Source organism: Blennius ocellaris, assembly GCF_963422515.1.
Source record: "Blennius ocellaris genome assembly, chromosome: 8".
In the NCBI taxonomy this organism is placed as follows: domain Eukaryota; kingdom Metazoa; phylum Chordata; class Actinopteri; order Blenniiformes; family Blenniidae; genus Blennius; species Blennius ocellaris.
Genome location: NC_137657.1, coordinates 28,668,398 through 28,683,397, shown reverse-complemented (window position 1 = coordinate 28,683,397; position 15,000 = coordinate 28,668,398). Strand labels below are relative to the sequence as shown.

Genomic DNA, 15,000 nt, shown 5'->3' with positions numbered 1-15,000 from the left:
ATTTAAAACAGCTGTTTTTACAGTGTCTCTATTTAAAACAGCTGTTTTACAGTGTCTCTATTTAAAACAGCTGCTTTACAGTGTCTCTATTTAAAACAGCTGTTTTACAGTGTCTCTATTTAAAACAGCTGTTTTACAGTGTCTCTATTTAAAACAGCTGTTTTACAGTGTCTCTATTTAAAACAGATGTTTTACAGTGTCTCTATTTAAAACAGATGTTTTACAGTGTCTCTATTTAAAACAGATGTTTTACAGTGTCTCTATTTAAAACAGATGTTTTACAGTGTCTCTATTTAAAACAGATGTTTTACAGTGTCTCTATTTAAAACAGATGTTTTACAGTGTCTCTATTTAAAACAGATGTTTTACAGTGTCTCTATTTAAAACAGATGTTTTACAGTGTCTCTATTTAAAACAGATGTTTTACAGTGTCTCTATTTAAAACAGATGTTTTACAGTGTCTCTATTTAAAACAGCTGTTTTACAGTGTCTCTATTTAAAACAGCTGTTTTACAGTGTCTCTATTTAAAACAGCTGTTTTACAGTGTCTCTATTTAAAACAGCTGTTTTACAGTGTCTCTATTTAAAACAGCTGTTTTACAGTGTCTCTATTTAAAACAGATGTTTTACAGTGTCTCTATTTAAAACAGATGTTTTACAGTGTCTCTATTTAAAACAGCTGTTTTACAGTGTCTCTATTTAAAACAGATGTTTTACAGTGTCTCTATTTAAAACAGATGTTTTACAGTGTCTCTATTTAAAACAGCTGTTTTACAGTGTCTCTATTTAAAACAGATGTTTTACAGTGGCTCTATTTAAAACAGCTGTTTTACAGTGTCTCTATTTAAAACAGCTGTTTTATAGTGTCTCTATTTAAAACAGCTGTTTTACAGTGTCTCTATTTAAAACAGATGTTTTACAGTGTCTCTATTTAAAACAGATGTTTTACAGTGTCTCTATTTAAAACAGATGTTTTACAGTGTCTCTATTTAAAACAGCTGTTTTATAGTGTCTCTATTTAAAACAGATGTTTTACAGTGTCTCTATTTAAAACAGCTGTTTTACAGTGTCTCTATTTAAAACAGCTGTTTTACAGTGTCTCTATTTAAAACAGCTGTTTTACAGTGTCTCTATTTAAAACAGCTGTTTTACAGTGTCTCTATTTAAAACAGCTGTTTTACAGTGTCTCTATTTAAAACAGCTGTTTTACAGTGTCTCTATTTAAAACAGCTGTTTTACAGTGTCTCTATTTAAAACAGATGTTTTAACAGTGTCTCTATTTAAAACAGATGTTTTACAGTGTCTCTATTTAAAACAGCTGTTTTACAGTGTCTCTATTTAAAACAGCTGTTTTACAGTGTCTCTATTTAAAACAGATGTTTTACAGTGTCTCTATTTAAAACAGATGTTTTACAGTGTCTCTATTTAAAACAGATGTTTTACAGTCTCTCTATTTAAAACAGATGTTTTACAGTCTCTCTATTTAAAACAGATGTTTTACACTGTCTCTATTTAAAACAGATGTTTTACACTGTCTCTATTTAAAACAACTGTTTTACACTGTCTCTATTTAAAACAGCTGTTTTACACTGTCTCTATTTAAAACAGCTGTTTTACACTGTCTCTATTTAAAACAGATGTTTTACAGTGTCTCTATTTAAAACAGATGTTTTACAGTGTCTCTATTTAAAACATCTGTTTTACACTGTCTCTATTTAAAACAGATGTTTTACAGTGTCTCTATTTAAAACAGATGTTTTACAGTGTCTCTATTTAAAACAGCTGTTTTACAGTGTCTTTATTTAAAACAACTGTTTTACAGTGTCTCTATTTAAAACAGCTGTTTTACAGTGTCTCTATTTAAAACAGCTGTTTTACAGTGTCTCTATTTAAAACAGATGTTTTACAGTGTCTCTATTTAAAACAGCTGTTTTACAGTGTCTCTATTTAAAACAACTGTTTTACAGTGTCTCTATTTAAAACAGATGTTTTACAGTGTCTCTATTTAAAACAGATGTTTTACAGTGTCTCTATTTAAAACAGATGTTTTATAGTGTCTCTATTTAAAACAGCTGTTTCACAGTGTCTCTATTTAAAACAGCTGTTTTATAGTGTCTCTATTTAAAACAGCTGTTTTACAGTGTCTCTATTTAAAACAGATGTTTTACAGTGTCTCTATTTAAAACAGCTGTTTTACAGTGTCTCTATTTAAAACAGATGTTTTACAGTGTCTCTATTTAAAACAGCTGTTTTACAGTGTCTCTATTTAAAACAGATGTTTTACAGTGTCTCTATTTAAAACAGATGTTTTATAGTGTCTCTATTTAAAACAGATGTTTTATAGTGTCTCTATTTAAAACAGCTGTTTTACAGTGTCTCTATTTAAAACAGCTGTTTTATAGTGTCTCTATTTAAAACAGATGTTTTATAGTGTCTCTATTTAAAACAGCTGTTTTACAGTGTCTCTATTTAAAACAGCTGTTTTACAGTGTCTCTATTTAAAACAGCTGTTTTATAGTGTCTCTATTTAAAACAGCTGTTTTACAGTGTCTCTATTTAAAACAGCTGTTTTATAGTGTCTCTATTTAAAACAGCTGTTTTACAGTGTCTCTATTTAAAACAGCTGTTTTACAGTGTCTCTATTTAAAACAGCTGTTTTATAGTGTCTCTATTTAAAACAGATGTTTTACAGTGTCTCTATTTAAAACAGATGTTTTACAGTGTCTCTATTAATAATGTTGATTTTATTTACATCCTGAATGAAAACTTCTGTTTTTAACTTCACATTATTTTTGACATTTTCTGACGCCGACGACGTTTCAAAACTTTCATGTTGTTAAAAATGTCAGTGTCAAAAAACCCTGCTTCTGCTGTGTGTGTGTGTGTGTGTGTGTGTGTGTGTGTGTGTGTGTGTGTGTGGGGTACCTCCAGGGGGGGAAGCGCAGTGACCAGCGTCCCTCTGGCCACGGGACTTGAACCGGCAGCCCTCCAGGCCCCGCCCCGGTACAGGGAGGGAGGGGTGGAGGGGGGGTGCAGGGTGAAGGTGGGGGAGGGGGAGGGGGTGGCGGGAGTGGACGGGGGGAGGGGGGGCAGCAGGCAGGGGGGGGTACTCACGGATTGTCTGAAGGGCTGAAGGGGGGCGGTGGGGGGGATGTCCATGCTGGGCTGCTTCCCAGTGGCGATGCTCTTCCTCCGGGGGCGCTGGTCTGTGGGGGGGGGGGGGGGGGGGGGGGGGTGGGTGGGGGGGGGACACTTTTACAACCACAGGAAGTACAGAGGACACCTGCACAGAGGTCAAAGGTCATAGACACAGATAGAAAACCACCTGCAGCCCACTACTGCCCCCTAACTGCCCCCCCACTCCTGCACCCCACCCCCCCCCCCCCACTACTGCCCCCTAACTGCCCCCCCACCACTGCCCCCACTCTAATCCTTATACTTTCACCACATTTTACCTTTTTCAGTGAAAAAAACCTTCAACACACACACACACACGCACGCACACACACACACACACACACACACACACACACACACACACACACACACACACACACACACACACACACACACACACACACACACACACCTCTTCTCTCCCACGCAGCTACTTTACATAATTCCAATAGAGCATTTATCCCTCCACCTCACCAGCCTGTCATCTCTCACTCTCTCTCTCTCTCTCTCTCTGTGTCTCTCTCGCCCTCTCTCTCTCTCTCTGTGTCTCTCTCGCCCTCTCTCTCTCTCTCTCTCTCGCCCACGCACAGCCACAGAGAGAGAGAAAAAAGAAGCGGCCATGACAGACTTTGAGACAAACTATTCTGATTTCTCTTTGTGAGAGTGAGGAGAAGGAGGTGAAAGAGGAGGAGGAGGAGGAGGAGGTGAAAGAGGAGGAGGAGGAGGAGGTGAAAGAGGAGGAGGAGGCGGTGAAAGAGGAGGAGGAGGAGGACAAGGAGGTGAAAGAGGAGGAGGAGGAGGAGGAGGATGTGAAAGAGGAGAAGGAGGAGGAGGAGGTGAAAGAGGAGGAGGAGGAGGAGGTGAAAGAGGAGGAGGAGGCGGTGAAAGAGGAGGAGGAGGAGGACAAGGAGGTGAAAGAGGAGGAGGAGGAGGAGGAGGAGGATGAGGAGGAGGTGAAAGAGGAGGAGGAGGAGGAAGAGGATATGCTAAATAGATAAATGGATTTCAATTAAATAGCACTTTACAACTGTGTGAGCAGAACCAATGGTGAGATGCTAGAGGAGGAAGATGCTCTATAATCTGGATTAGAGGAGGAAGAAACTCTATAATCTGGTGTTAGAGGAGGAAGATGCTCTATAATCTGGTGTTAGAGGAGGAAGATGCTCTATAATCTGGATTAGAGGAGGTAGATGCTCTATAATCTGGATTAGAGGAGGAAGAAGCTCTATAATCTGGGTTAGAGGAGGAATATGCTCTACAATCTGGTGTTAGAGGAGGAAGATGCTCTATAATCTGGATTAGAGGAGGAAGAAGCTCTATAATCTGGTATTAGAGGAGGAAGATGCTCTATAATCTGGTGTTAGAGGAGGAAGATGCTCTATAGTCTGGTGTTAGAGGAGGAAGATGCTCTATAATCTGGATTAGAGGAGGTAGATGCTCTATAATCGGATGTTAGAGGAGGAAGATGCTCTATAATCTGGATTAGAGGAGGAAGATGCTCTATAATCTGGATTAGAGGAGGAAGAAGCTCTATAATCTGGTGTTAGAGGAGGAAGATGCTCTATAATCTGGTGTTGGAGGAGGAAGATGCTCTACAATCTGGTGTTAGAGGAGGAAGATGCTCTATAATCTGGATTAGAGGAGGTAGATGCTCTATAACCTGGTGTTAGAGGAGGAAGAAGCTCTATAATCTGGTGTTAGAGGAGGAAGATGCTCTATAATCTGGATTAGAGGAGGAAGATGCTCTATAATCTGGTGTTAGAGGAGGAAGATGCTCTATAATCTGGATTAGAGGAGGAAGATGCTCTATAATCTGTATGAAGTGAACTAAATTAGAGAGTTTATGATAAAACCACTTTTACATGCAGTGAAAATCAAAAAGTTCATCTTCCATCAACTGAAGCTGAGCTGAACGAACGCTGCGATCTGATTGGTGGAAACCAGCTGCTCCTGCAATCACAGGTGAGGAGACTGAATGTAAATGTGATGTGAAGCCGAGAACGAGTGGGTGGAGAGAGAGAGATGGAGAGAGAGGGAGAGAGAGAGAGAGAGAGAGAGATGGAGAGGAGTGGGAGGAAGGGATGGAGACATGAGTAAGACGCTTGGTCAGAAAAAAGGAACACAGTGAGTGTGTATGGGGCCGGGAGGAGGAAGAGGAGGGGGAGGAAGAGGAGGAAGAGGAGGAGGAGGGGGAGGAAGAGGAGGAGGAGGAAGAGGAGGGGGAGGGGGGTGCAGTAAGTGTTGGCGTAGGAGTTAGAGGGAGAGAGAGACCATGAAGACAGGATGAGAGTGAAAAAGAGGAAATGCATCTGGAGAAGAGGTGGGAGGAGGTGGGAGGAGGGGCAAGGGGAGGAGGGGGGAGGAGGGGCAAGGGGAGGAGGGGGGAGGAGGGGGGGGGGGGTGGGAGGAGGTGGGAGGGGGGGAGGGGGGACGAGTCTAAAACGAGTCAAAACAAGACCCAAATGAGTCCAAAATGAGTCAAAATATATTAAAACAAGTCAAAAACGAATCCAAAACAAGTAAAAAGAAGTCAAAACGAGTCCAGAACGAGTCCAAAAAGAGTCTAAAGCAAATCAAAATGAGTCAAAACAAGTTCAAGGCGACTTTAAAACGAGTCAAAATAAGTCAAAGCAAGTCCAAATCTAGACTAAAATGAGTCCAAAATTATTCTAAGAGTCTAAAATGAGTCCAAACGAGTCCAAAATGATTCCAAGAGTCCAAAACGAGTCCAGAGTGAGTACAAACGAGTCCAAAATGATTCCAAGAGTCCAAAACGAGTCCAGAGTGAGTACAAACGAGTCCAAACGTGTCCAAACGAGTCCAAAATGATTCCAAGAGTCCAAAACGAGTCCAGAGTGAGTCCAAACGAGTCCAAACGAGTCCAAAATGATTCCAAGAGTCTAAAACGAGTCCAGAGTGAGTCCAAAGGACCAGACCAAAACGAGTCCAGGACCAGGTTTGATCCAGCAGCTCAGCGTAAACAAACTTTCATTCAATCCTTCTTTCATTAAAGTCGCTGCTGTTCCTCTGTTGTCCACCGGGGGCCTCTGGTGGCCGCCGCTGCTCGCTAGCCTGTCAGTAGCTCATTTCACTGGGTGTGAACGTGTGAATGTGTGAATGTGTGACAAAGCTAGACACTACAGAACTTGGTCTTGCTAACGTTAGCCGAAGACAAACGCTCTGTTTGTCCAGGACCGTCCAATGGCAACGCAGGCTTCTGTTTGTTACAGGAAGGGGGCGTGGCCACCATAGAGAAAGTGGGCGTGGTCACCAGAGAGGAAGTGGGCGTGGCCACCAGTGTCTATCTGCTCTAACATTAAGGTGTGCGATCAGTCTGCGTCTGGAAAAGTTTTAGCGACTGTAAACAGGTCAAACAGGCTGAACCAGGTGAACCAGGGTTAACCAGGTTAACCAGGTTAAACTAGGTGAACCAGGTGTCACTGTGTCATCCAACCTCACTCTGTCATCCAACCTCACTTCATCATCCAACCGCAATAATATTCAACCTCACTCCGTCATCAAACCTCAATAACAACCAACCTCACTCCGTCATCCAACCTCACTTCATCATCCAACCTCACTCTGTCATCCAACCTCACTTCGTCATCCAACCTCAATAACAGCCAACCTCACTCCGTCATCCAACCTCACGTCGTCATCCAACCTCAATAACAACCAACCTCACTGTGTCATCCAACCTCACTCCGTCATCCAACCTCAATAACAACCAACCTCACTCCGTCATCCAACCTCACTCCGTCATCCAACCTCACTCCGTCATCCAACCTCAATAACCACCAACCTCACTGTGTCATCCAACCTCACTTCGTCATCCGACTTCACTCCATCATCCAACCTCACTTCATCATCCAACCTCACTGTGTCATCCAACCTCAGTCTGTCATCCAACTTCACTCCATCATCCAACCTCACTTCATCATCCAACCTCACTGTGTCACCCAACCTCACTGTGTCATCCAACTTGAGTGTCCTCCACTCCTCCACTTGTAGGATCTTCAGCTTCTTCTTGATCCGCCTCCTCCTATTGGTCAGTATCGACAGGTGACTGAGGGGTGAGAACAGGCTCCTCCCCCTCCTCCCCCGCCCCCCCGCCGCCCCCCGCTGTGACCCTGCACTCTGAATCTCGGTTCCGGCCGCCCGCTGTCGCCCTGTCTCATGTTTCCTGGCCGGCTGCTGCCGGGGCGTCACAGCGTGGACACCGTCTCCCGTATGGACACCGTCTCCCGTATGGACAACGTCTCCCGTATGGACAATGTCTCCCGTATGGACAATGTCTCCCGTATGGACAATGTCTCCCGCATGGACGCACGACTGCCGTCTGTCTCTTTTGGACTTTGGACGTCAGTCAGAATCCGCCTGCGTCTGTGAGCCTGGACGCTCCATCCCTGCAGCGATGTCCGTCCTCCGCCGTGCGTCCGTCCTCCGCCGTGCGTCCTCGGCTCCGGCGGAGATCTTCACTCCACAGAGCAGTGAAATGGGAGGAGGAGGAGGAGGAGGAGGAAGAGGAGGAGGAGGAAGAGGAGGAGGAGGAGAGAAATCAGCAGCGACGGAGCCAAAGTGAAGCTGCAGCAGCTGAAAGCTGCTCGGAGAGAAAAGAGGCGTCAATGATCCTCCACGTCCGTCCTGAGAGATCCGGGCTGCAGCCGCTCTGCTGCTCTGCTGCTCTGCTGCTCTGCTGCTCTTCTGCTGCTCTGCTGCTCTTCTGCTCTGCTGCTGCTCTTCTGCTGCTCTGCTGCTCTGCTGCTCTTCTGAGGATCTACTGCCGCTGCTCTGCTGCTGCTATATTGTCACTCTCTTGCCACTGCTCTCCTGTGGCTCATTAGTGCTGCTCTATTGCTGCTCTATTGCTGCTCTATTGCCGCTCTATTGCTGCTCTGTTGTTGCTCTATTGCCGCTCTATTGTTGCCCTTCTGCTGCTCGGCCGCTGCTCTATTGCCGCTCGATTGTGCTCTATTGCTGCTCTATTGCTGCTCTATTGCTGCTCTATTGCTGCTCTATTGCACCTCTATTGCTGCTCTATTGCTGCTCTATTGCTGCTCTATTGCCCCTCTATTGCTGCTCTATTGCTGCTCTACTGCTGCACAGAGAAGATCCTGATTCTGATCAGGTGGACTGCAGCAGCAGCGCTAATGCTCTGCCCCTCCTCTGCCACTCTGTGTGTGTGTGTGTGTGTGTGTGTGTGTGTGTGTGTGTGTGTGTGTGTGTGTGTGTGTGTGTGTGTGTGTGTGTGTGTGTGTTCCCTGCTGATTCCGGCAGCCTTCACGGACCGGAGCATTAACAATGTTGTAACGTGTTAATTCCTCCAGCACTTCAGCATCTCACACCGTTTTTCCATGACAACCAGTTTCTAGGAACTTTTTAACCATCAAACTGTCGCTGCTGCTTCCTGCAGTAACAGAGCCCCTCTGTTCCTGCTGTTTCCTGCTGTGACAGACCCCCCCCCCCCCCCCCCCCCCCGCTGTGACAGACCTCCATCAGCCAGGAAGGTGGAGCACCACAGACATGAGCCAGTTTTAGCCACGTGAACGTTGTGCTTCGGTTCTTCTGCCAAAACACCAACAGAGCCACATGTAGGCCAGTGAGTCGGCCATATTGGTCAGGGCAAGCGCCATGTCGGCCATATTGGTCAGGGCAAGCTCCATAGAGGCCAGTGAGTCGGCCATATTGGTCAGGGCAAGCTCCAGAGAGGCCAGCGAGTTGGCCATATTGGTCAGGGCAAGCTCCTTAGAGGCCAGTGAGTCGGCCATATTGGTCAGGGCAAGCTCCAGAGAGGCCAGTGAGTCGGCCATATTGGTCAGGGCAGCAGTTACCTGAGGTCACATCACATTTAAACAAAGCAGCTTTCTTTTCACATGCTTGGAGGATTCTTGGTGATCGGATGGGAAGATAAGTTCATTCACACATCATGTTTCATGTGGAAAAAAAAAATGCGGGGGATTTGAGCTCCGAGAAACACCAACCACTCACTCTCTCACTGCATCCACCCTCTGACCACCACCAACCACTCACTCTCTCACTGCATTCACCCTCTGACCACCACCAACCACTCACTCTCTCACTGCATTCACCCTCTGACCACCACCAACCACTCACTCACTCACTCTCTCACTGCGTTCACCTTTTGGACGCTTTGCCATGTACCTGAAGATCCTATTGGTCAGTCAGTGACCCTGAGCCTCTCCAACACTCCAGCTCTGTCTGTCAACCAGTCTGCCCGTCAACCGGTCAACCTGTCAACCTGTCTGTCAACCAGTCCGTTAACCAGTCTATCTGAGGAACAACCGGTCAACCAGACTGAGGAAATCTTTCCTCCCTCACACCATGAGGCCGTTTAACTCCTCCAAGGGAGTTAAAAGTTAAAAAGTGAGGTCAAGGGTATGGGTACCCTAGTGCCCATGGGCAACAGAACCTGTACTGTATATAAGGTGAGAGAGACAGAGAGAGAGAGAGAGAGAGAGAGAGAGAGAGAGAGAGAGATGGGAGAGGGGGAGTGTCTTGGTTTTTCTTGTTCAGCTCCAGCTGAATGTGAAAAGTCTTCCTATGACTCCTGACATGACATCAGGAAGGGAAAAGAGCCTGACTGGACGCTGATGAGCGAGTGAGGCTGGCGATGAGAGGATGAGAGTACTCACCCATCTCGGGGTGCTGGCGGCCCTCCACCGGAACGCTGACGGTCCGTCGCAGCAGCTTGTTCCTGTGAGACTCTGAGCGCCGCTCGCGCATCAGCAGAGGATGAACCTGCAGAGGTGGAGACAGCGTGAGGCCTGGAACCCTCCAAGTACCCTGGAAACGTCCAAGTACCCTGGAAACCTCCAAGTACCCTGGAACCCTTCAAGCACCCTGGAAACCTCCAAGCACCCTGGAACCCTTCAAGCACCCTGGAACCCTCCAAGTACCCTGGAAACCTCCAAGTACCCTGGAAACCTCCAAGTACCCTGGAACCCTTCAAGCACCCTGGAACCCTCCAAGTACCCTGGACGACTGCAAGTAGTCTCGTTTAGTTTGATCTTTGTCTCGTTTAGTTTGATCTTTGTCTCGTTTAGTTTGATCTTTGTCTCGTTTAGTTTGATCTTTGTCTCGTTTCATTTGATCCTTGTCTCGTTTAGTTTGATCTTTGTCTCGTTTCATTTGATCCTTGTCTCGTTTAGTTTGATCTTTGTCTTATTTAGTTTGATCTTGGTCTCGTTTAGTTTGATCTTTGTCTCGTTTAGTTTGATCTTTGTCTCGTTTCATTTGATCCTTGTCTCGTTTAGTTTGATCTTTGTCTCGTTTCATTTGATCCTTGTCTCGTTTAGTTTGATCTTTGTCTTATTTAGTTTGATCTTTGTCTCGTTTAGTTTGATCTTTGTCTCGTTTAGTTTGATCTTTGTCTTGTTTCATTTGATCCTTGTCTCGTTTAGTTTGATCTTTGTCTCATTTCATTTTATCCTTGTCTCGTTTAGTTTGATCTTTGTCTTATTTAGTTTGATCTTTGTCTCATTTAGTTTGATCTTGGTCTCGTTTAGTTTGATCTTTGTCTCGTTTAGTTTGATCTTTGTCTCGTTTCATTTGATCCTTGTCTCGTTTAGTTTGAACTTTGTCTCGTTTCATTGGATCCTTGTCTCGTTTAGTTTGATCTTTGTCTTATTTAGTTTGATCTTGGTCTCGTTTAGTTTGATCTTTGTCTCATTTCATTTGATCCTTGTCTCGTTTAGTTTGATCTTTGTCTCATTTAGTTTGATCTTGGTCTCGTTTAGTTTGAGCCTTGTCTTGTTTAGTTTGATCTTTGTCTTGTTTAGTTCGCTGTCTGAAGAAACATCTGCAGCTGCGTGGAAACTCAGAAATAAATCTCGATCTCCACGGAAAAAGCTGCACACCTCCTCTAAAGAATCCTCTAAAAGCCTTAAAGCCACCAGATCTGGACAGTTTCCTTTGGTTCTCCAGGAACCTCCACGGTGCTGCGGAGAACAGCTGGAGGAAGAACCTCTGGTACCTTCAGACTCAATAGTTAATATGTTAATATGATCGATGACACTTCAAACTATGATTTGCTGAGATCTGGATAAACAACATAAAACACAAATAGATGTTCAGTGTGTGTGTGTGTGTGTGTGTGTGTGTGTGTGTGTGTGTGTGTGTGTGTGTGTGTGTGTGTGTGTGTGTGTGTGTGTGTGTGTGTGTGTGTGGTAACAACTTGAGCTGCAGAATTGGTAAAGTTGAAGAACAGCACCATCTCCTGGCACGGTAAGTGAACTGCTCGTCATCCTCAACCTGCAGCAGAGGAAGAATCAACAAACCAGGGTATCTCTGTTACCTGGACAAACATACCCAGATCTTGATCCCGATCAGAACCAACCAAAGGAAAGTGTTTGGATCGGTGTGATAACTGTGTAAAATGCAAAACGTGGACTTGCAATAATGCGTCTCTTATTTATCTTTGGGCGTCAGGACTTGATTTTTTTTAGGTCTCAATGAGATGAACAAGTGAGTTTTGGTTTGCTCTTCCAGCGACATTCCTCTGGGAAGTGGTTTCCCGTTCTTTGCTTCTACGTGATTCTAGAAAGCACATTTTGGAACTCTGGAGATTAAGTATTACCCTAACCGAATCCTTGATGGGCGATGTGCCAAACGAGGTGAGATTTTAGGGAGTTAAATTTCAATCTATTTACACATGAGTATATTAAAGAATAGAGACGTGACAAGAACAACAGGGTCCCGTCTCCAAGGCAACTGGAGAAACCTGACCCTATTACCGTACAACCCTCTATCCATGACCCTAACCCTTAAACCCCCTAACCAACTAAACATTCAATCCTCTAACCGTCTAACCCTTCATCCCTCTAACACAGTGACCCTAAGCCCTGTAACCCAAACCCTGACCCAACGAACCCCAACCCTCTAACCCTAACCCCTCTAACCCTAACCCCTCTAACCCTCTAACCCTAACCCCTCTAACCCTAACCCTGCTAGCCCTCTAACCCCAACCCTCTAACCTTCTATCCACAACCCTCTAACCCTCTAACCCTCTAACCCACACCCTCTAACCATCTAACCCGCTAACCCCAACCCTCTAACCCTCTAACCCTAACCCCTCTAACCCTCTAACCCACACCCTCTAACCATCTAACCCGCTAACCCCAACCCTCTAACCCTCTAACCCTAACCCCTCTAACCCTCTAACCCACACCCTCTAACCATCTAACCCGCTAACCCCAACCCTCTAACCCTCTAACCCTAACCCCTCTAACCCTCTAACCCACACCCTCTAACCATCTAACCCGCTAACCCCAACCCTCTAACCCTCTAACCCTAACCCCTCTAACCCACACCCTCTAACCATCTAACCCTCTAACCCCAACCCTCTAACCCTCCAACCCTCCAACCCTCTAACCCTCTAACCCTCTAACCCTAACCCCTCTAACCCTCTAACCCCAACCCTCTAACCCTCCAACCCTCTAACCCTAACCCCTCTAACCCGCTCACCCAAACCCTCTAACCCTCTAACCCTACCCCCTCTAACCCTCTAACCCTCTAACCCTACCCCCTCTAACCCTCTAACCCCAACCATCTAACCCTCTATCCCTCTAACCTTAACTCTAACCCTCTAACCCTAACCCCTCTAACCCTCTAACCCTCCAACCCTCTAACCCTAACCCCTCTAACCCTCTAACCCTCTAACCCTACCCCCTCTAACCCTCTAACCCTCTAACCCCAACCCTCTAACCCTCTAACCCCAACCCTCTAACCCCAACCCTCTAACCCTCTAACCCCAACCCTCTAACCCCAACCATCTAACCCTCTATCCCTAACCCCTCTAACCCTCTAACCTTAACTCTAACCCCTTTGTGGCTGGGTCTAATAAAAATGGCATTTTACATATAAAGTTGTTCATTAGCATGTTAGAACTCTAGCATGCACCGTTTGATGAGCTTTTTATTGCCGGTGTACTTCAACAGCTCCAGAGCTGATAAGTCCTTTTACCAAAAGGTGTTTGACAATGTCCAGAGCGTGAAGACAGGTTTGTGAATATCTGACGTTACATGCGTGTGTGCAGGCACAGTACCTCTTCCTGGTCCAACATGTAGACCTGATTTCCAGAGCTCACACGAAAACGGGGGTTCCAGCGGTCGTGCGACGGGCGGCTGTAGGCAGGATGGTCATAGGAGGGATGGTCATAGGACGGATAGTCATAGGAGGGACACTCATGGGCGGGACGCTCGTGGGCGGGACGCTCGTAGGAGGGACGCTCGTAGGAGGGACGCTCCTGTGCGGGACGCTCGTAGGAGGGAGCGTGGAAGGAGGGACGCTCGTGGGAGGCAGCGTGGAAGGAGGGACGCTCGTGGGCAGGACGCTCGTGGGAGGGAGCGTGGAAGGACGGATGCTCATAGGAGGGAGTCTGGAAGGAGGTGGCGTGGAATGAAGGGGCGTGGAAGGAGGGGGCGTGGAAGGAGGGGGCGTGGAAGCGATGGTGGTGATGATGGTAGGAGGGGGGGACGGCACGCCTTGCATCTGGAGAGGAGAGGAAGAGGAAGAGAGGGGGAAGACGATGAGGTTCACAATGATCTGGAGGCGTTACAAGCTCAACGTTGGTGAGGCAACGAAAACGTTGGAAAATCATCAAACGTCAGTTGAGCCCATTGGGAAAAGGTCCGAAATCTAAACATCGCCCCACCTGGGTCACATTTACAAGGAAACCATCAGAAGACACTGCTCACAATGTGCAGGACAAAACGGACCCGTCCAGATCGGCTCCCCAGACCTGGTCCATCAACTGGAAACCTTCTACTGGCCTCGTGAGTTCCCCTCATTCATTGTGCTGTGTTTATATTGTGGCCCTGGCTGATGAGATACTGATGAGACACTGTGTGGAACGGTCAGACCCGGACACCGTGGTCACTGTTCACTGGACTTTAACCAACCCCTCTCAGAAGAACCTCAGAAATACAGGCAGTTTAATAATACCTGACCTGAGAGGGGACTGGACCCTGCTGCTCGTCCCTCGACCTCATCACGCTGTTCCTCGTGCCTCATGGGCCAGTCCGACTACCTCATGGGCCAGACTGACCTCATGGGCCAGTCCGACCACCTCATGGGCCAGTCCGACCGCCTCATGGGCCAGTCCGACCACCTCATGGGCCAGTCCAACCACCTCATGGGCCAGTCCAACCACCTCATGGGCCAGTCCAACCACCTCATGGGCCAGTCCGACCGCCTCATGGGCCAGTCCGACCACCTCATGGGCCAGTCCGACCACCTCATGGGCCAGTCCGACCGCCTCATGGGCCAGTCCGACCACCTCATGGGCCAGACTGACCTCATGGGCCAGTCCGACCACCTCATGGGCCAGTCCGACCGCCTCATGGGCCAGTCCGACCGCCTCATGGGCCAGTCCGACCACCTCATGGGCCAGTCCGACTACCTCATGGGCCAGACTGACCTCATGGGCCAGTCCGACCACCTCATGGGCCAGTCCGACCGCCTCATGGGCCAGTCCGACCACCTCATAGGCCAGTCCGGCCTCATGGGCCAGTCCGACCTCATGGGCCAGTCCGACCGCCTCATGGGCCAGTCCGACCGCCTCATGGGCCAGTCCAACCACCTCATGGGCCAGTCCGACCTCATGGGCCAGTCCGACCTCATGGGCCAGTCCGACCGCCTCATGGGCCAGTCCGACCACCTCATGGGCCAGTCCGACCGCCTCATGGGCCAGTCCGACCGCCTCATGGGCCAGTCCGACCACCTCATGGGCCAGTCCGACCTCATGGGCCAGTCCGACCGCCTCATGGGCCGGTCCGACCTCATGGGCCAGTCCGACTGCCTCAT

The 15,000-nt window shown here is 47.2% G+C and overlaps 1 protein-coding gene across 1 annotated transcript in view; it reads right to left on the bottom strand.

The window, feature by feature from the left end:
* syngap1b (synaptic Ras GTPase activating protein 1b) overlaps window positions 1-15,000 on the bottom strand; it is a gene marked incomplete at both ends in the record, with an annotated part of 51,009 nt that overhangs the window by 25,848 nt on the left and 10,161 nt on the right. Inside the window, 3 exon segments of the mRNA XM_080500594.1 lie at window positions 3,115-3,206; window positions 9,831-9,936; window positions 13,241-13,686. Of these exon segments, the coding sequence (XP_080356720.1) occupies window positions 3,115-3,206; window positions 9,831-9,936; window positions 13,241-13,686 (644 nt within the window).